Source organism: Anser anser (genome assembly GCF_964211835.1).
Source record: "Anser anser genome assembly, chromosome: 11".
Classification (NCBI taxonomy): domain Eukaryota; kingdom Metazoa; phylum Chordata; class Aves; order Anseriformes; family Anatidae; genus Anser; species Anser anser.
The window spans coordinates 14154974-14177194 of NC_139732.1; the positions used below are offsets into that span (position 1 = coordinate 14154974).

The 22221-nt window shown below is 37.0% G+C and overlaps 1 protein-coding gene across 3 annotated transcripts in view; it reads right to left on the reverse strand.

Moving 5' to 3' along the window:
- Positions 1-22221, reverse strand: part of LOC310879800 (transcription initiation factor TFIID subunit 4-like) — a 149206-nt gene that overhangs the window by 40203 nt on the left and 86782 nt on the right. For all 3 annotated transcript variants that reach the window (XM_083794647.1, XM_083794648.1, XM_083794646.1), the window contains one exon: positions 5214-5336. In XM_083794647.1, the coding sequence (XP_083650773.1) occupies positions 5214-5336 (123 nt within the window). The remainder of the gene's footprint in view (positions 1-5213; positions 5337-22221) is intronic.

Consider the following 22221-nt stretch of genomic DNA (forward strand, 5'->3'; position numbering starts at 1 on the left):
ACTGGACGACTGAAAAGAGACTGGAGTCAAAAGTATTTTTTTGAATTTTGTTATAGTACCCAAGTGCCTTCCAAATAGACATGAATTCATCCTTCTTTCCAACTACTAGTAGTGTAAAGATCTGAGAGAGAGGAATATTAAGTAACTTATCTCTATATGCATTTTCAAGTCTCTAGTATAACAGAGATTTCCAAGTCTTAAACCAGGATCTTAAACACATTTTATACAAAACCTTAACATGAAAACAGCTTTAAAATGCTTAAATTATACCATTGTAAAGATGAATTTAATAAGAAGAAAAAATGTGGTGCCTTCTGCCAGAAATAGATTTCATGATCAGTTTAGTAGCCACATTGGCTACTGAATGAATCTGAAGTATATTTTCAACCACTAATGTCCTTTACAACTTAGCTTTTCTCTACACAAAATATCACTGTTTTAACTGTAGTTGTTTGGGGATATTCCGGGTCTGCAAGAACATTCTCTTCCCTCTTATAATGGATCAAATATATGCTGGCTGTGAAAAGAAACAAATTACCAACTCTCCCTTGAACACTGGTCCAACAAATGGGCCTGCAAATTTTTGGAAGATGGAGTTCCGGGAAACTTTGCTGAATATTCTTAAGATGACTGCTCTGCTCTTCCACTATGTGAGAGAGAGGGTTTTTTCTTATCCCTAAAATGACTGTCTTCAGTAAGCGGTGATTCACTGAACTAGCCCTGAAGCTGCCTTTGGAAGCTCAGTATTCAAAAACCATCTGTGCCAGCAAGTACCAGGAGAGGGCTTTCACTTGATATTTAAACAAATTATACCCTCAGATATTTCAAACATATACTTTATGTATTTTGGGATACTAGCCATAGGTCTTAATGAAAAGCCAAATTATGTTATTAGTATTATTGTTAAACAAATAAATCAATAAAAATACTTGCACTTAACCTCCACATTTTCATTCTGTAGACAAATATGAGGAACCCTGAAATATGCAAATTTTGCATTAATGCCACCTTAGCACTACTCAAATATTTAAGTTGTAAAGCTACAAGCCTTGTGATGGTTAATTCTGTTCTTAAAGCTTTAACTCTTACAATTACATCAAACTATTTCAGAAATGAAAAGAAATTTTAATACTAATTATTAAAAGCCTTACAATTCAAGAAAAAAGCTTCCAAAATTAAGCTGAACAGATTCAAAATCCAGAAGGTAAATAAACATGTCTCAAAATTGATTGTTTTTACTCTGACAATGGAGGTGCTTAAACGATACTAACTAAAGAACTTCAACAGTTGCTGTCCTCCCTCTCCTGCATATGTCATCCCCCGCCCTACCTTTGCCTTCCACTGCTCCATACCATCACATCTGACCATCTGACATCCCTGCATTAAATTGCAAAAAGCAGTAACATCTAAAGATATTTTCCGATAATTTTGCTTGGTATCATTAAATGAAAGTATAAGATTCTGCAAATGCAATATTTTATACTTTGCAATACAGAAAAGCTGAATTCTTCCAAAGGTATCTCATTTCTCCTTCTCTTTCACTCTTGATTTAAACTGCATTATAATAATAAGCAGGCTGAACTATGGATGGAACTACTGCCTGCTACAGAGGAAGCTGATTCTAGCAGACTATCTAAAATACAAGACAAGAAAGGCAGCAAAAAGTAAGCAAAGGAGGAGTAAGTGATGTCAAGTTAGCTGCCTCTGCCTTGTTGTAGGTTCCTTTTCCAGTGCTCAGTGGGCTCTAGGCCAAACTACTTCTGCAAGCTAAGCAGAAACTATTCCCTTTTTGTTGTTGTTAGGTTAGCTTTCTGCCAATTTATCAAATGGAAATGGTTTAGCACAGACCAAGAGCCAGAACCAATGAATGGGAAGTGGTAGGAATGCACTACTAGGGACTGGGAGAGAGATCACAGTCAGATTAGCTCAGGCTACCGTGTAATCACAGTCTGAAACTAGTTACATATCTGGTGGCAGTGCTATTTGAGGACGCCTCACCCTTCCTCATCCACTTTTCTCTAAAATATTTTTTCCCATTTTTTGGAAAGCAATCTTTCATATGGCTTCATCAAAGAACGCATATAATGGAAAAATAACCTCACCCCAATACTGATAGTGTTCCATCTCCCCAAGTAAAGCTAATCCAAAAAAACCAGCTGTACTAGCACAGAAGAGGTAACTCGTGTGCCTAGTCTTGATAATTTAAACTAATCCTGCCATTAGAAAAAATAATAAAAATATATATATATATATATATAAAAATAGCTATGACCTGAAAAGATGGAAAATAGTCCAAATGAGATCCAAAATTGTCCAAGTATACGACAGCGAACAAGGTTAGAGAAAACTATTTAACAAAGTGCTGGTAGAAAAATACTTGCAATTATGAGCACAACTTTTTTTTTCACATTTATAAAAGCTGTATAAAAATCATTTCTGTGTTTACAACAAACAGTACTTGATCACAGAAACACCAAGCTTTTCCATCATCTTTTTCTCTTAAGCAAAATAATCATTACTACTCCCTAATTTGACCTCCTGCTCAGATCAAAAGGGTATTATTAAAAAGATCAAATTTCCAAAGAGAAATTGTAAACTAGTATTTCTGTTGAACCAAGAAGCTGGATTGAAATCCAAGACTTCTCACTGAAAAAATGTCCAATGTGACTAAGCAAAATATCAAACAGGAGTTAGTTCAGAATAGGAAAAAAAAATGCAACATCTGAAATATGGAGGGGTGGGGTGGTTTGTAAATGGTATCTCTTTGGATCAGCACATGTGCAGTGTTCCAGCTGCAACAAAAACAGGCGTATATGTCAAAAGACATTAATGAGGAGACCAGTAACGTGATTGATATGAACTGCAGAGCTTTTGACAAAAAAAAAAAGGCAGGGGGGGAGGCCAAGAAACCTCTTGCCAAGTTGGATCTTGCTAACAGAGATTATAACCAGCAGGACTTCAGAAGCTTAGAAATTGCTTAGAGAAGGGTCACAGACTACTATGGAAGTCAGACATCTCAAGGTGGAAATTGGGTTAAGAGGACATCTGTAAGACAGAACAGTCTTACAATAGCTTTCTATGCTGTGTGTAAAGCTTCAGAAGTCCAAAGAAGAGAAATCAGGCACAAATTTCCAGTACCTTTTAGACTGAAATTTTTTTGAGGAGTTTTTATTGTTTATTTCTGCATCACAGCCCTAATGAGTAGCTCAGAAGATTAACAGAAAGGGAGCACGTGCGTGCATGTGTGTGTATGCGTTCTAGCAGCCAACTTGCATGACATAGCTTCTACAATGCTTTAAATTCTAACCCCAGAAAAGACACAGAATAATCCAGATACAGTCTCCAAGTCCTTGAAATCAGCTTGCAGCCAGACACTAGTGTGAGTTGGCCAGCATGGTTAGAAGCTAGGAGAAGGGAGCAATTCAGTCTGAACTGGCAGAACCACAGAATTCATGACTCCAGGAAATCCATGTATCAGAAGAAGCTTCAAGGATAATTTGCCAGTTGAATAACAGAGAAGTTCAATTAAATTTGGGCTAGGGGAGCAACAGAAGGAGGCAAAAAATTCTCTGATGGCCTTTGGAATTTGCCACAGATCTTTATCTTGCCTTGAAGCTGTGCACCAGAAGAGTAAGTAGAGAGAGACAGAAGCTGTTCACCATAAAACCATTCATTTATAAATATATATATATATAAATGAATAAAATATTTCAACAAAGGTGACCACAATTTGGTTCATCATAGAATAAAAGCTTTTAAAATGATCGTTTTTTAAAACCAGAGCAATAGACAATAAAAATTAAGTTCTGATACTCAGAAAAAATGTTTTTCCGGTCAAGTACAGACAAGTGGGAAATTCATATTTGTTAAATACTGAACAAATCCATGTATTATCAGAAGGCTTTTTTTTTTAATGAATCTTGTGTGAAAGCGAATGCTATCTCTAACCAACTGAGCTTCTAATAAAAGTTTCTCTTGCCCTATTGCTGCAGGATTTCTTACAGGTGCATTACAAAGAGAACATAATTCTTTATTGAATGGAAAACCAGGTAGGAGATCAAAAGGAAGAGAATGTAACAGGACAACACAAAACACAAGAAGCTCTCTTAGTCTGAAACACAAACTTAACCAGAAAACAGGAATATTTCCTACATATCTGAAGTCATAGGTCAACATCAGAACATAAACAAGATTCACTTCTATTACTAGCTCAGCTAATTCCTTAGCACTAATTTTAGCACATGAAAAGAGGGAGAGAACTCTGATAAAAGCTATCCAAAATGGGAAACAAAAAGGCCTTTGGAAATGCCTGGCATTTAGACAGTCAAATGTCTGAGCCAAAACTGTTCGCCAGTTATTCAAAACAAAATGTTTGCATTTTCCTCAGAACAGACATATAATAGGAAGAATTACTTCGGCTCCTATTGTGTAGGCATATTTAGTAGAAACAAAAGAAGCCCAACTATATATGTACCGTACAATGCAGTACTCTGTAAGAGTTATCCAACATAACACAACCACATTATTACAGTTCTCCACCTTGGCTAACATATATCCCGCTTTTGAGGACTTTGCATTGCATTGTGTAGTATAACTATTTCTCCCTCTAAAATGACAGGGAAGACATGCTAATAAATCTGATTCTATTTCTAGAGCACAGTATTCTTGTTAAAATTACATACAATTGAGCACGACTACAAACTCATCCTCGCAGTTGCAGGGCCATTCTGTAAAACGTTTTGACGCATTTGTCACAGAACCACAGTTACTAGTATTAATATAAGATCTCAGTTCAAACTGTAAGCAAGACTACAGTTATGTTTTCCCAGATATCTTTCATGCCATGCTCTTTTTTCTATTTTCCTTTAGATTATAGAGAGAAGAAAACTAGAAAAAAAAAAAAGACACTGAGCATTTTTAGGGAGAGACCTACATACTTCAGGTTTAGCTTTTCTTCTAAAATATTCTTTAAATACCTATTGAAAGATAACACTTGAAAATACAACTAAGATGTCATTTTAACTGGCAAATAAGATAAACTGTACTCATAGTTATTCTAATCCAGTAATTTAGATCTCCTTTTCCAAGTTACACAGTTCACTGAAAATATCAGTATGCTGCATCTCTAGTTAGTCCTACTAACTTTTAAAAAACAGTTACTCCTACTGGCTTTTGAAATAACCAATTCTCTTATTCTGTGTATAAACACATACCTCTCCTCCTATGGTGAGCAGTCCAGGTGAATCAAGCTTCCGTTTCTTCCGGGGACCGATAGCCGCCAACGCAGTTAGATTAGCATCCCTCTGCCTCATTTGTGCAAGTTCTTGTTGCTGCATCTATTAGAGGGAGAAAAATCTGTTTAGATTTTATTCTGTTGTCATATCAAACAGAGTTATTCCCACACTTGAAAGCCCAAGTTGAAAGTCACGACATGAGCAACCACCAACAGTGCTATCATAGTCCTAGAAATACTACTTTAGCAGCTCAAACATACAGCCTTGTAGTGGAGCAATAAAGTTACAGAAATTCTCTTGACTTTTCACAGGATTTCTACTTCCATATATCTCCATTCTTATCCTTGAAAACTGCCTTAGCCAGTAAGTAAGTACTATATGCTAACTGTATATCCCCAGTTTAAAATTGATAGGAAGAATGTAAATACCAATTCAAACCCTCAAAAAATGCAATACCTCACACGTCCTTTCATCTCAGATTTATGTTGAATATTTTAACTAGACTTGATATTTGCTTTCAAAAAAACCCCAAAACTTATGTATATGACCTCTATCAGAACATTAGCAGAAAGTAATACTGAAACAAAAACCCTTCAAACTGAATTATAACTGCTTTATAGGATTAGGATTTAGGTAACAACACATTCAATCAGTGTGAGGCTAAGGAAACAACCTGCCATTTGCATCATGTAACAGAGCAGCATGCTACAAAAAATAAGATAAAATACTCCAGCTACCACATGATGAAAAGGTAAAATTGCATACCCGTTTTAATTGTGTAGTTCTTTTATAGACTAAATGATAAGAGACATAGTTACATGAGCTATATTACTTTAATAAAAATTCTGATAATTAATATTACACAAAAAATACCTGATTAGGTAAACAGTACATGTTTTTAATCAGATAAAAAACATTCCTAGTTCTTAGTAATAATTCTTATTATGTTCAAAACTTTGGGTTTGCAAAACCATTCAAAAAATTCAGAGGAGGTGTTTGTTAGCTAATCCCATGGACATCCTACCTCAAGAGAAATGCACGGAACACTACCTCAAGAAATTCAATACTGATAATAAAGACATTGCATGATACAGGCACAATTCTTCATTAAAATAAAACTTATCTGACAGATGTAGATAGAAGAATCTCAGCCATTACTTAAATGTGAGCTGCATATACAACTGAGGCCTGAACTACCTTGCCAATGTCAAAAGGAAAGGAGGTTTAAGCAAAAAAGCACACTGTATGGCATTTTTTCTCCATTCACTTCTGTGTAGAAAAAGCAGGTCTGCCTCATGACTCTTAATTAATGCATTTTTCAGCTTTATTCATTTACCAGTGGATTATTTTCATGTTCTTCAGAAAAAGCAAATTCAGTACATTTAGGGTTTGAAAACCCACTTTCACATTTTTATGCTACATATTTTTACAACTTCAGTTATTATCAGAACTGAAATGTAAAGTTATATACAAATAAGCATCTCACTTATCTACGGGATAAAAGAATTCCCTAAATACAAAAAAGAAATGTGGAAAAATATCTAAATAATAGTGCAAAGGTCTATACATACTTCTCTTTGCCAACTCATATTAGGTTTTTAGCTCCAATATCTTTGGCTCTCTTCCAGATTAAATGCCAGTTAGACAGACCTGCCCGCTTACCCTTTCAAGGTAGATAGCAACAGTGGTGAGCTCTAATCATTTACAAAGGTCATGATCGGAAGCTAGCCCGTAAGCAGTCATTTAAAATTCGATTGATCCCTATTTGTAGTCAGGGAAAGAAAATGGACATTTCAGCTGTATTGTAATTATGAGGCTTCAAGGCAACTGTAAATAGATGTGCAAATCCAGATACTGGCAAATACCTTAGAGAAGAAATTATTACTATAGTATAACATATATCCAGGAAAGGTTGAAGATAAAACTGCATATAAAAAAAGATCAATCATCTTTCTGCTAATTTGCCATGCTTGCCAGCCTATAAGGGTTATCACAATTATCAGAAGTCTGATGAATATTTAAGCTAGGGCCAACTGGCTTAGAGTGATCTCAGACGAAGTTGTAAAGTGGATGGCTTCACAGAATAAGAAATTTTGTAGCAGAGAAGTTTTAGTTTCCTGGGTGGTACGGGTCAGAAATATAGTCTGATGGATAACTGGTACAATAAAAAGGTTATTATATGAGTATCTTATCCAAAGTCAACACATTCAAACCAATAGTAAGCTAATACTTTGCCTATTGTCCTACCTGTACTGCAATATACATTGATTGTTTCAACATGTGATGTATGCACATAATGCCTCTGAAAGGCTGTTCTAAGAACAATTTTTGTTTTATTTTTGCACATGCAAATTGTGAAGCAAAACATGCCATTTAATGCATTACATTAAAGCAAAACATGCCAATGTAATACATTACATTAAAAGCAAAACATGCCATTTCTCTAAATTCCATAAAATGGGATATATTCCGCCCTCACATAGAAAACTGCAAAGTTTCTGGTGCTGTTTTACCAAAACATGAAATAGATTTAAGAGTGTGCAGAAGGGTTTGCACTCGTTTATTTCTCAGGTTCTTTGTCCTTTATTTTTTATTCAGTGAGAAGAGCTAAAGATAGTTTTGATATCAAATACTAATCTATGACAAATGTGTTGGCCCGGCACTTGCCCAAATAAACACGCAGGATTTTCAACTAACTAATTTACCAGATGACAGGAAACCTGGCTCAGCACAGAGCCAAAGAAGCTGGGCTGTTTTACTGACACCCGGTGTGAGTACTGGCAAAACCTCTCCCTTCACTTCCCTGTGCCTCTCACCTCACCTCACCCAGCAGTTAAGATGATAAGCTCTCCAGACGCGGATCTCCTGTACTATGTGCCTTACTTATCACCTAGCCCTATTGTGACTAACAGGCACTACTTGAACACAAATAAGGAATATGCTGCCAGGTATAAAAACTCCACATAAAAACACAATACAGTTTCTGATATTGGCTTTACAATCCACACTTTGGTGTACTTCAATAGAAAATATAAACCTCCTTATATAAACCTTAATTGCTCAAAACATATCGAATATGTCAAAAGCACATATGCATTATCAGTAAGATCATAGTATCCTGAAGTTTTATTACAGTTATGGCTGAAATGATGGAATACTTGATTGATACTGTATTATAAAAATTTTCATACCTCTTAAAAATTAGTTATTACTGCTGATTTTTTTAAAAGCTCATCTGAAGGCAGAGAATCATAAAATTACATTTAAAAATAATTGAAAGAATTATGATCCTGATTATCAAAAAATACATTAATCTTGCAGCAATTAGTGTACTCCAGCTGGCTTAAGGGAACATATTTGCACACTCACTATTAACTATCAACTTGCTTACAGTAAAACATCTTTGCAGTTTATGGATAGTTACAAGCATGACATTTGACACAATTTCTGGATGATATTTAACATCTTGAAGCACACCTACCACCATTGTTTGCTTCTTCATTCCCCCATCCCAACTTTCTCTTGCTTCCATCTCCAAGTCACATACATACACCTATGTTTTCATACCCTACATCAGATTACTTCTACCAATCTCTTTCCTTCTCTACATCAAAAAAATATCACCAATTTTAGTCTTTGTATTTGGGGAAATAACCAAAAACAGTGTCTTGGCTTTAGTTCAAAAGAAGGGGACACTATACGTGTCATAGAGATGTTTATACAACGTGGCTGCTGACACCTGACTCAACAGCAGTCTCTCAGTGAATTCAAGGAAAGATACAGGCTGTTTTTAACAGTGAGAAAACCTGATACGGTTATTGAAGGTATCTTGCAAAAGAAGTTTAGGAATAACCAAGGATTTTTGTGGGCGCTGTGCAATTAACATAGAACTAAACATTCTGCTTTGGTGTCAACAGAGATTTACGTTTAAGATGTGCCTTGTGTACCACCATATGTCGAATGCATAACCCTGACCAGTGGAAGCTCTTTTCCCCAGTATGTTCTGGAACTGGGCTCTCTGCATCAAGTTGGAATAACTTTACAATCAGTTTTGCCCGGTTCCAAAGTCATTACTGAATTTTCAGTGCTAAAAATAAAGTGAATTAAGTGTAGCCATCTTCAATGCTTTTGTGATTTTAAACTAATTCTACAAGTACCTATGAAACTAAAGCTACCTAAGCTTCTTACTTTACATGACCAGCGATATTTTAAAAGTAAAAAAGCAGCCTGGTGTTACAATAAAGTTTCTCTCTTAACTAAGCCAGTAAATAATTTCTAGATATTTAAACAAATGAAGCACCTGTTAATAACTCTACATCTTGATAAAATAAATTTCCTGTTAATTAACATGATTTAGCAGAAATTAATCTAACTACATCAATGAACAAGAAATGCAACTGCTTGATAGCTGCATTCACACACACTGTCATTTTCATATTGGATGCAACTGCTTAATAGCTGCATTCACACACTCTCATTTTCATACTGGACTGCTGATGCAATATCACTCTTTAACTTCCCTTCATCCACAATTAATATGGATATATCAATAGCATATTAAAATTTCTGCCCTCTGGAAAGGAAGCAGTGTTTCACTTGGAACTAATCAACAACAATTAACTTTTTTGAAAGTCAAAATATTTATCTAAAACACAAATATTCCAATATATTATACAAGAAAGATGCTTACAAATGACATGTTGTTCTTTGCTTCTTATCTGCTCCAAATTTATTTTTAGCATACCACTTACTTACTGAGAAGTATTTCATTAGTTAATTACTTGAACTTACAGAGATCCCTTTGACGAGAAGCACAGTGTAAGAATTAAATACCAATACTATTTCACACAATTAAAATTTCTTCCTTGTGTATGTCCGTGTAACATTAAAACCACACACAGAACACCATTTTACTACTTTAATAAAGTGAAGCTAACAGAGGTTCTAAAAATTTTGGTTTGTTTTCCTTAGCCCATTATTTGTTATGATACATTTAGGTATTTCAGAAAAGAAATGCCACAAGCCATATGCTACAAGGAAGACAACCATATGTCTATCTCAAGTATCAACATTCAAGCTTAAAAATCTAGATTTAATAACTTCCAAAACACAACAAGAGCACATTTAGCATGCTTTGTAAATCATTTTGGAACAGAAGCCAAGCATTTTCTTTAAGCTGTTTCTGCACTACAAGTCATTGTGAGAACAGTCAGTGAGATATTAATAAGTAAATATATGGTGTTGGTATAAGCTCAGCAATATTTTTCTTCTCAAATTTTTCCTTCCACCAGCAGTTGTGGCAGTCCATGCAACCGGAAGAAACCACCTGTTTCAAAGATTAGTATGGATTCGTTTTCAAGATTTCTTAAAGACCTAAATCCTCCATTCATTGCTGTAATTAGTATTATAATAATCCACTCTTCTACAAGATCAACTAAAACAGTAAGAAATTCAAGGAAGGTAAGGCTAGAGAAATAAATTATGTGAATTTGTTCAAGGAAACAATTTGGTCTGGAAAGACAATCATGAAATAAATTCATACTTGGTATAAGCACCTGTAGAGGTCAAACAACCTCTCCAGCCCAGAAAAGTACACGGCCTAGCTGTGGCTGTGATCTGTACTGGAATCAGAGGAGTCATTTCCTTCAGTGAACACAAAAGTGAGTATTCCAAGAGAAATAAATCCATTCACATCAGCTATGCAACCATTCCAGTGAATCTCCCTTGCTCACTTGAATCCACAGGAAAAGGAGTATCAAACCTCAAATGAGACACCAGGCTACATCAGAAAGACAGGAGCTGTTCAAAACCAGTACCAAAAGGCATCTGGAAATGAAGGCAAAATGTGCTCCAAATGGAGGACAAAAAGTGAGCAGATTGAAATTACCCTTGCCTTAAAGCAGAGGTGTAGATGGATATGGGCCTGAGCTGTGGTCATTAAGGACTGCAGTAGGAGAGATTTCCTTCAGTGTGATCAGAAACAGGATGACCGGACCGCTAATGACTCATATCTACCTATAAATACCTTCAAAAACAAAAGGAAGAAGAGAGTGGCATCACATGAGAGACAGAAAGGTGAAGGAGGTGTTTCTCTAATTTCAGGTAGAAATCAGGGGTGTTTTTTGGCCTGGAAGGAAAATAACCCGGTGACAGAGAGAGACAGATGATTGTGGAGATAAAGAGGAAGGAAGAGCTTGAGGAGGTAGTCAAGTATGTTTAAATACCATCAATATAGGATTTGATAAGGGAATAGAAGCAGAGTTGTAAAAGTAAGTTTCTACAGTCACAGAGCCAACTCATCTTACAAAGAACTACACTATGGCTACTTACAATCCCCAGCATAGTTCAGAAATACAGCCTGAGAAGAAGAAAAGAGGACAGAGAAGGGGCTAATAGCCCAACAGAAACTATAAATATTGACAGACTGTAAACCGCAATCAAGAATGAAGACAGCCAGGACTGAACACTGAGCAGGAAATTGGCAACAGAGAGCACTAAATGGCAGAAATGTTTGATGAAAGGAGGATCATATAAACAATGATTTAAGCATTGATTTCTAGCCAATAGGCATCAATGGAGATCCTTTCTAATTCCGTTTGCGATGGATGGTTTAATTCTTGATAACAGGGTCATATGCTGGGAAAAGCCTGCCTTAATTGATGGTTCTGCAGCATATATCTATCAGTCTCAGACAGTGATTGCACCCCCTGGAAAAACATCTTTTTTGCTGAGGAGAGCCTGAAATGTGGAACCATTATACATGTCCTAAGACGTCCATGACAGAGGGTGCAATTAAAAAAATGAAACTCATTAAAAATGCTGGCAGTAACCTCAACAAGTCCCGGACAATGATCAAGAAGGATCAGTAAACCAGTTAACCTCAGAGAGAGAGTCTTGAAAAACAGCTAATGCCTGCAGAATGCCCACGCTAGGTTCCCTCCTCTCCTCTGCATTACCCAAGTGTCTAAAGGTCAACAGAACTCCTACAGCAACAACACCTTTCTGATAAGAAACTGGCCCAAAGTAGCTAAAGTTACGAAGTGGCTCTGCAGTAACGCAACACAGAGAAGGCTTACACATGTAATAGCAAAGCATACGCTGAACACGTCCTGTGAGACTTTCAAACACTCACAGCTTTGCTAAACCATACCTAACTTTCTTCAATGTAAAGATAGATGCTACTTCTCCACAAGTGTACTCTCATCAGACAGTAAAACCTCCAATCGACACCTGTGATGGCTGCACATCTCTTTGAAGGAGATGAAGGTTTTTCTGTACTGAAAAAGGGGTGCGTGCATGCTTTTTCTCTTTCCCACACACTTAACAACAGTTGAAAATTATTGCACTGTGTTCGAAAAATCACCCTGGGCAAAGACTAAGCTGGGAACATTTCAGCCCCCAAGATGAATGTTTCTTAAAAATAATGAGCATACCAATACAGTTCTGGAACCTTAACTGGGGTACTTTTGACCAGGTGTATTTCCTGCAAGAGACCTATTTTGTTTATTACTTTTAATCTTGTTATGTTCTAGAAGTTTGCTCAAAATTTCCATTAACATTTGCCCCATTACTTTTGAGAGAATGTGTTAAACTTCTGATATAGAAAATGCCAGGTGCATCCTGCCTTTTTTATTCTTCCCTGAAGACAAGCCTTAATCGTAATTTTCTCAAGTCATGTACATTATCTAGTTAAGTATGATTTTTTAAATAATAAACAGTTAAACAATTTTATCTCCTCATTGCCCAATAATAAGTAATGTCAGAACTGATTTTTATATATATTCATACTTGTAGGTTTAGTTTTCTTGCAAATCTTTTAACAGCTTACTCATAGCTTATAAAAAATCAAAAGCATGAAGAAATTCTTTTGTCTCCAATGTTATTTTGTTCCCTAAATACTTTGAAGAAATGATCCTTATCCCACTAGTCCTTTTCATCAACTAACACTCTTCACAGATGTTTATGAACTACTTCTTGTTAAATTTATATATTCTTAGTTGTTTGACTTTTTGGTCTTCCAAATACAATGCACTATTCTAATTTAACTTTAAACCATTTATTTCTGTAACTCTCCAAGCACTTCTTAAGCTATATTTGCAGTAGCAGAATGCATAATAATGTGTTGGGGTTTTTTTGAATAACCTTAAATATTCTAAATAAACTTAGAATAAATTTAGAATAATAGTCTTTCAGATTCCTCTAAAAGAGTTCTACAGCAGTGTGCTTTGTGTCCTTTCAGTAACCCGATTCATTACAATTTTTCATTCCTGAAAATCTGTTGTTGAAGTTTCAGCACGTTTTGTCTGGTTTTGGTTAAACTATTCCTCGAACAACTTATCTCCAGTAGCACCAGTCCCAGGCTCTTATATATTAAGCTGGAGACACCCCTATTTTAAGCCCTTATATTTGCTAGGTCCCACAGTCTGCTTTGTAGATTTGCTGATGCAAACACAGATCATTTGAGGAAAGGGCTTCTGAGGGACAGATGAATGACAGAAGACAGCATTATTAGAGCTGGCAACTTTTTGAGACGTCTGTACTCAGCTGTAGTAAGATCAGAAGAAGTTCTGAAAGAATTTCCCTAAGATTTGTTATTCTATTTTTTTGTTATAGGTCTTCATTTTATTTTGGATCAACTCAACAAGACAATTATAAATGTTCTCAAACTGTTTTTCAAAGGAAACTAAACATATTTGTGCAGCCTGGGCAGACAAAAGGAATGGTAAGAATACCACATTCAGAAACTTTAACAACTCACTTGCAGGTTCCTGAATCCAAGTGCAAGCAAGAGATCTTCACTCCTGGGACACTGACAATAAATTTAAGATCTTCTCCTAGTGTTAATGTAAATGGGGGCTACTACCCCCTGAGATTTCTAGAATGTTGTCCTTTGCCCCTGAAGTGAGACACGATGGGAGGATTCCGAAACTGATGCTTTAATGAAGATCATGGAATATAAAATAAAGTGAAAATCTATATAAATGATGGTCATGTTCATAGTTACAGACTGGAGTTGAAGAGACCAGCAAACCTGTTGAGCTGTGATTTCTGTTAGGGAGATGTGAGAGAAGCATGGGGTAGGGTATACTTGGATAATAGGGTAACTCAGTTAAGGGAAGTGATGAAACATGATCTGCCTTCTTTAAATCACGCACTGGAAAATATAAGGCTCTGATGAACCTCTCAACCAGGCTTTCTATCAACTCCCCACACTTGCAGCTGGAGTGCATGCATTAACTCCCAGAGGCTGGGCCATCTAGTAGAGTTTTACTGTAGAGTTAAAGGTTGTATGAGGGCATATATCAATTGCTCTATTTTTTAGATGATTAACTATTCCTGAAATAAACATTTTGGAAAATATCCTTTAAATAATCTTTCATTATATCTGAGTAATACAACAACTACTTGGACAGTAAAAACTCTCCATAAAGCACCAAAAACATGGGGAAAGTATGCTCTTGGTTAGTTTGTCCATGGAGCAAACCGAAGGCTGAGGTACACAGGAAGACCTCAACTTCAGTATGTCACACCGTAAAAACGTGAGTCAGCCAAAGGTTACCCCATTCTTCAAAATAAATTATTTCTGGTTTTTTTGTAAAATTTCTCGGCCTGTATCCCATTACTACAAAACTTCAGAATAACAGAAAGAATAGCTAACCAGAAATTCTGGTAAGAGGCTCTAGCAACTAGATCATTACAAAAGAAAATGTCCAGATTTTGATACAAGTACTCTACACCATTCTTATGGGAAAGCTGTCTCTGAACTGCCAGTTTCATTTGAGGAAATGAGGCAAATGCAGCAATCTACTGAAAAGCATTTCGCTGTAATAAGTAATTTTAATCAAATAGTTAGAAAGAATGTGATTGAAGTTAATTTCCAAAGTGTCATAAACAGATGGGAAATGGGCAGAATGGAGACTAGTTGTGCACTTTTAACACAATATCCTTTTTTTGCAGCCTGGATCGTGGTTTGATCAAGTTTAAGTGACATGACAAAAACAATTTTAATTTATTCTGAAACTATATTCAACTAAAGAATACACAGTATAGCAAGTATGCTGCTCTGTTCAAAAGTGAGATTTGAGGCAGAGCAGTGTGAGGAACAAAAATAGCCAGACACCCATCTTCTTTTTCCCCTGAAAAGTTGTGGGGGTAGTACTGGGGGTTCACTTGCAAAATGGAAGTTCCACCGGGGATGCAAAACAAGCTTGAAATTTAAATAATCTACATCTTTTCTATTTTAGATTTAACTGCAGCAAAACCTCTACTTCTCATTTCTCCTGCAGATCAAGGGAACAAAATACCAGTGTGGGGACAAAATATTTCAAGCAATTTTTCATACATTGACAAGTAGTAAATTAGGGAATCTTGTAAGTACAATACAGTAGTCATCCCCTTCTATTGATCACATATAATTTACATCTTACAAAGATGTGAATTCTTGCATTCTCACTCCACAAGGAAAATCTCAATGATTTATTCATTTCAAATAAAAAATAGAAGGTAGATGAGAAGAATTACTTCACAGGCTGCAGCTTTCTCAGGGCACTAGTGCTAGGCTCTTCTTTCGCACTGCCCGAAGGGCCTTTGTGTGCAAGTCCCTCTAATTAACAAGGTGAATCATGCAGCAGTTCCCTAATTAGTGAACATGACAAGCCAATGGAAACAAGCAGACAGACCTGGCTTACAGATATGGTCAACAAAAGACACAGCAACATGCCATTAAAAAATGTATATTTCATGTAAATAAAATACAAAAAGTAAGAGAACTAGTGTAATACCTAATTTTCCTTTTCATGTTTTATGCTTATACCTCGTTTATTGCAGACATAAATAACGACACAATAAATCAAGGTTTCCAACTGCAAGTCACACCACCTCTCCAAAATCAAAGAGTAGCTATCCTACATGAAAAAGCATCTGCTTAAGGGGCATTATTTGTTTTCTCTCTTGTTTTTCTGCTTTAAAGAATTGCAGTTACATTAAGCTTAGCACTTTAAGAATACCTTAATTAATTCATTTTATTCAAAGTCAATTTTTCTTGAAAACCTTTATCACTAACAGATGAAGTTAATGCAATAGTTGCACTATTATTTACATTATAAGAATGCCTACATTCCCAATACGTAAGAATCGTTAACATTTATAGAAGGATAAATAAATAAATAATAATCAAAGAATCAAATTTGCATTAAAAAGAAAATGAGATTATCTAAAATGTAGCTCCTTACATTCACCTTTTCTAGGTAAAATACTTTTCAATCTTTCTCTCTTCCTTCTGGTTTTCTGAAAAATATTCTCCCAATCTCCAAAATAACACATTGGGGGTTTAATTCATTTTCAATTTATTTCAATTGAACCTTTGAATTAGATGATTTTAATGATCTTGCAACACATTAGAACTAAGATCTGTGTCACCACCAGCAGAATATAATTCATGACAGAAGAATTCCACTATATTCTTTGCTCTTTATTCCCTGGCACAGTAAAATAAGTAAGGAAAACTATAGACTATGCCCATATAAGATGTTACTCTTCCTCACAATCTTGGAAACAAGTATTTCAGACTTTCCTTTTCTAATTGAGTAAAATTTCCTTACATTCTAAAATTGTTGTTTAAAATACTGATGTCTAAAAAACCTCACTGTTCTGACCAGAGCAGTTTTATAAGTGTGGGATTAAAATACTTGCCCAGAAGTAATAATGGTTCTAAATGCCTTTAAAAGTTCTCTTTGGGCTATAAATTTGAAGAATATTTAATGATTTTCTAGTATAAAACTGATTTACTCACTTCTGCTTCAAAGCAATTTTAAATTCAGTGGAAAAAATTCACAGCAAATATTATCAGAGATCATAAACAGAAAGCTAAAATCACTACAATCTATCTGTTGTGTTCAATTTTTTCCCTTAGTACATGTGAACTTCCACTAACTTCTCTTAGATCCTACTCAACATAAGCATTGTTAGGACAGTGCAGAACAGCTTTAAACACAGGCTGGAAAGTATTCTCTTTTAACATCAAGGCACAATGGATAATCTGCTAACAACTGAACTATGATCTGCCATATGCACAGAGGAAGTATTCAGCAAACAACCTGTCACAAACGCTTATTGTTTCAGTAACCAACTCAGCAAAGGACTCCGTTTTATAAAATATATTACGAACTCAGGCTCACAATTTATTATTAAAACCAGCTGTAATTAGATGTGAAACTACTGCAAAAAGACAAAAGATTTGGTGCATTAAAAAACTTTACATTTTTTGAATCTTAAATAAAATCAAAGTAAGGAGATTGGAAGTGTATGCTAAATATGCAACACTACAAACTAATCCAAAATCACAATGTTTTGAGTTGATTTTTCAACAAAATGTATAAAGACAGATTATTTTATATATATAATTAAAAATATTTTGCATTTAAAAAAAATGTTAAATGTAGCTAACAACAACAAATCATAATTGTCCACAGGAGATGTTTTGATATGAGATCACATCTAATACAAGAGGGAAGAATTCTGTTTTGAATACTGTCACTGATATCAGTAGACTTATTCCAGTGTTGCTGCAATGTGATAGAGAAGAATTCATTTTCTAATATTTTAAATGTTAAGAACAGACATTTTAAAAGTGACAGGGGCAAAAATGCACTAAGAGGCAAACAAGGCAAAAATAGTAATCTCAGACAAAACAGGTTATTCTGCTGTTTAGCACTGTCTATCACATGATCTCCGCATTTCCAAATGATGGCAAGAATGCTAAGCCAGACATCTCCTCCTCCATTGGAACATCAGATTTAAGGGGGTTGTTTTTCAAATTTCAGTACTAACCAGAGACAATCTCTCCATAGAGACAGATGGATAGATGAGCATTTTTAACTGAGGAATTATTTTTAATGCCTCAGATAAAATTACCTGAGAATATCTGTGAAATGCACATTCATTTACTTTTGGTACAGCTGAGCAGATCACAGACACCATCATATATATTAATCATCATGGAATCATCAATTAATATGACAAATTAAAGAAACATGCATTTTGATAATGCAACCATTTACAAGATATTTTAAAATGTATTACAATTGCTCTACATCCAACACATCAAAACCCACTGAGCACAACACTATCATATTACTGAAATCCCACACCTCCTGCTGAGCATCATGACTGCACACAACACATGCAAAACTTCAACTCACCAGTGAAGTATGTTTTATGTCTATATAAATGACTGAGATTAAACTTTGACAAAACTGAAATTAATAACTGTTCTCTGAGAACCCTGCCAGAGAGTTTCTCATGACCTCATATTACCTTTCTCCTCTGAGATAACATCGCTAGTACAATCCAGAGCACAGTCTGACTTCTGTATCCTAAAATAAATTTTTAACCTAAGAGTAAGTCAGAGTATTTTATAGGGTTAGCCAATACAGCTTCATGTTCTTTAGATGTCTTCCATGCAAGCTGGAAGTCTCTATCACTTCATCTTGCTGTCACCTCAGATAATTAAAAAGGTATAACAGATGCAAACATTTTAAAGTGATACTCCAGTGGCAATTTATATTCTTAGAGGGAAAAAATCATCCCATATTTATGTTTTCTGATACACACTAGTAAACAATAGATTCCCTGAACATATTGCTTAAGGAAGAAAAGCTAGCAACTGCTAACAACAGCTCATTATTAATACAAAATTCTTTTGTTGAACACTGAATTTAGTCTTCCTCAAAACAGGAAGCTGAAAGTGTTTTTAATTAAAATAATTAAACAGCAGCATAGACAGTGAAGTAGTACTGCATATTCAGTAACCTTTTTAATTACTACCTGTCCCAGTTGGACACAGCAGATATCCTGTATATTCTACAGGTACCCCGTACTGGGGAGCCACTCACACTTATCCAGAGCTGGCAGATGTCAGCTAGAGCCACAAAGCCCTGGGCTCCCTTAAGACCAAGATCTCCTTATGAAAACTTGTCCAGAATTTAAACATAGTCCTAAAAATGGTCTCTTCTAAAATTATAAATCAACAGGACTAACCAGACACTTTTTCCATCTCATCATTTACTTCTCTGCTACTAGGGAAGAGATAACACAATAAAGGACACAACTTTCTTGCTAAATTCTTAAGACACAGAAATGTTAAAATAACAAGATTATTAATACAACAGCAAACCACTATTTGGAAAGGCCAAATGAGTTTCTGACGGAAAAAAGAATTCTAGAATTTTCTCCAAGTGTTTACATTTAAACAGGATCAAGAAAACAATTACTACTAAAAATAAGATTTGAAAAGAAATAGACAAAATTATCCTATTTCTCATAAAAATATTCTCATCAATTGAACTTTTATTACGTTTCTTATAAAGTGAACATTCATAGAATCATAGAAAAATTAAGGTTGGAAAAGACCTTCAAGATCATCTGGTCCAACCATTCCCCCCCCCACCAATGTCACCCACTAAATCATGTCCCTAAGCACCACGTCCAAACTTTCCTTGAACACCCCCAACGACGGTGACTCCACCACTTCCCTGAGCAACCTGTCCCAATGCCTGACTGCTCTTTCTAAGAAGGAATGTGTCTTAATTGTTTTAACTGTTGAAGAGTAGTGCTCTTTGTCCGATTCTTTGTTTTAATTGTTGAAGAGTAGGGGCATGACATTTCCATTTTTCCACTCACCATGGACATCACCTGACTGCCAGGACTTTTCGGCTATGATGGAGAGAGGCTTGGCAACTCCATCAGCCAGTTCCCTCAGGACCCTGGGATTCATGTCGTCAGGTCCTACAGACTTGTGTACCTGATGTACCTGTTTAGATTCATCAGGTGGTCTCAAATGTGCTCCTCACTTACAGTGGGTGGGACTTTGATCCCCCAGCCTCCATCTATGGGTTCAGGGAAATGAAAGACTTGGGAAGCCCGCCTACCAGTGCAGACAGAGGCAAAGAAGTTGCTGAGTACCTCCGCCTTCTCCATGGCTGTTGTTACCAATTACTTTGATATAGAAACTCACTCTTAATATAAGAAATTAGCCACCTGTAATCACTTACAAGCTACTATTTTCACCCCTCAGTCTATTTTAACAAATGTTAAAGGCGCATGGTGGCCCTTGGGGACTCCTCCTGTCACCCCAACGCAGCAGCCCGAAGGAAGCTGGGTCCTCCCTTGTGCTCTTCCTCGAGGCTCTGTGCAGAAGGGCTGCCACCTCTCGCACAAGGGCTGGCGGACGGGAGAGAAGCACTCACACAACCCCCGAGAATCGGCAAGAGTTCTTTATTGCCGGGTGTTTGGTGACTCCAAGCTAATGCTTGGGATGGAGCCTGAGCGACAACGAGTAGGGAGCTCGCAGGGCCCTGCTGCAAAGCTGTTGGTGTTCTCACAGAGCAAAGACCTGCCGGGGTAGTCCCAGGTCTGATGTGGCCGAGGTGGATCCACTTCCATGGGTTCCTCCACCTCTTCTTGTGGACCCACCTCCATGGGCTCCATGGTGTTAGGCAGGAGGACAAGCCAGTCCTTGCCTGGGACTGCCCACATGGGATGCCTTCCATCAGGAATATTTTCAGGCCAGGGTGCCGAACCAGGGGGTCTTCCAGTTCCACTTTTAGGCCCCATGCCACTGTCCAGTTCATTTCCAGGCATGGATTCCATGCTGCCGTCTGTTTTACGGCCATGGCTGGGTCCCATGCTGTATTCTGGCCGATAGGCACACCTCTGCTCCCCACAGCTGTCTGCCTCACGCTCCCACCTTTGCTGCACACCACCACTGCACCACTGGTTAGGCCCAGGCCGCCTATTGCTGCATGTTTGAGGGGCCAGCCTGTTCCCCACATCACTGCGGTGCCAATGATATCGGTGATACGTGTCTGTGGGCCGGGCACCAGACATCCCCCGGGCACTGGTGTCTTTTGTGCCGGAGGTGCTTTCCCTCTGCCCATGACACATCTTCCTCTCGTTAGCTGCCATCCTTCTCGGTGCTTCCTCAGACCGTTTCACTGTCCTCACACCGAGGAGGGCTGCCGCTCGCCTTGCTCCTTCTCTAGCCTTCTTCCTGCCACGTACGCTGGCTCTCAGAGGGCCGAGTAGCTGAGCCAAGTGGCGGGCCAGCTGGAGGGGGGCCTGTTTTATAGGGCCCGGGGCAAAGGCGGGGCAGCAGTGGCCACTGTGACCTCAGCAAGCCTCTGTGATGCCCAACATGAGTGGCCCAAAGGCAGCTGTGCTGGGAGCAGCCTGGAAGATGACCTCACGTGGAGGAATGAGGAAGGTGGGGGGGCTGAGGGCCCCTTTTCTGGGGCTGGATCCCCCAGGCCATTTGGCTTGCCAGAGAGAATGGCTGCCCCATGCAATCCTCCCTCAACCCATTTTTCTTCAGATCTCCAAGGGTTAGAATCTCTTGTTAACAAAAGAAATTACATGTACTGGATTATTTTGTGTACTGTTTACAGACGTTGTGAATTTTCCTCTGGATCTATTAATATTCTCAACTTCAACTATGTAAGCATCTGCAAATTTCATCACAAAGCTGTTTTCCTTTCCTTTGCATTAGGAGGCTACTCAAATTCAGCTCTAATGCTGTTCTTTCCAATACTGCAGTCACTTATCAATTGCATTTTGTTCTACCATCCATTACAATTTCACATCCTAGTTATAGCCCCAAATACATACATTCTACCTCTGTACTGTCTTCCTGTACACCTGATTTCAGTTTTTATGTTGTCTAATTCCCTGTTTTGCATATTTGTATACCTTCTTAAGGCCTATTTGCCTTGTCTGACATGTTTGCCAGATATGAGCACTTCTTCCAGGATTTATTCTTACCTTTTGGGAAATTAGATTTTAATGCAGCTTGACATTTGAATACAACCTTTGGCCATGTAGGGTGAAAAACCTTTTACATCATCACAAGACTGATATGTCAAAAAAGAAGATTAACAAAGATTTTCAGAAATCTACATGTTGTTGCTTCTGTTTCAAGAATTCAAGTTTTTGT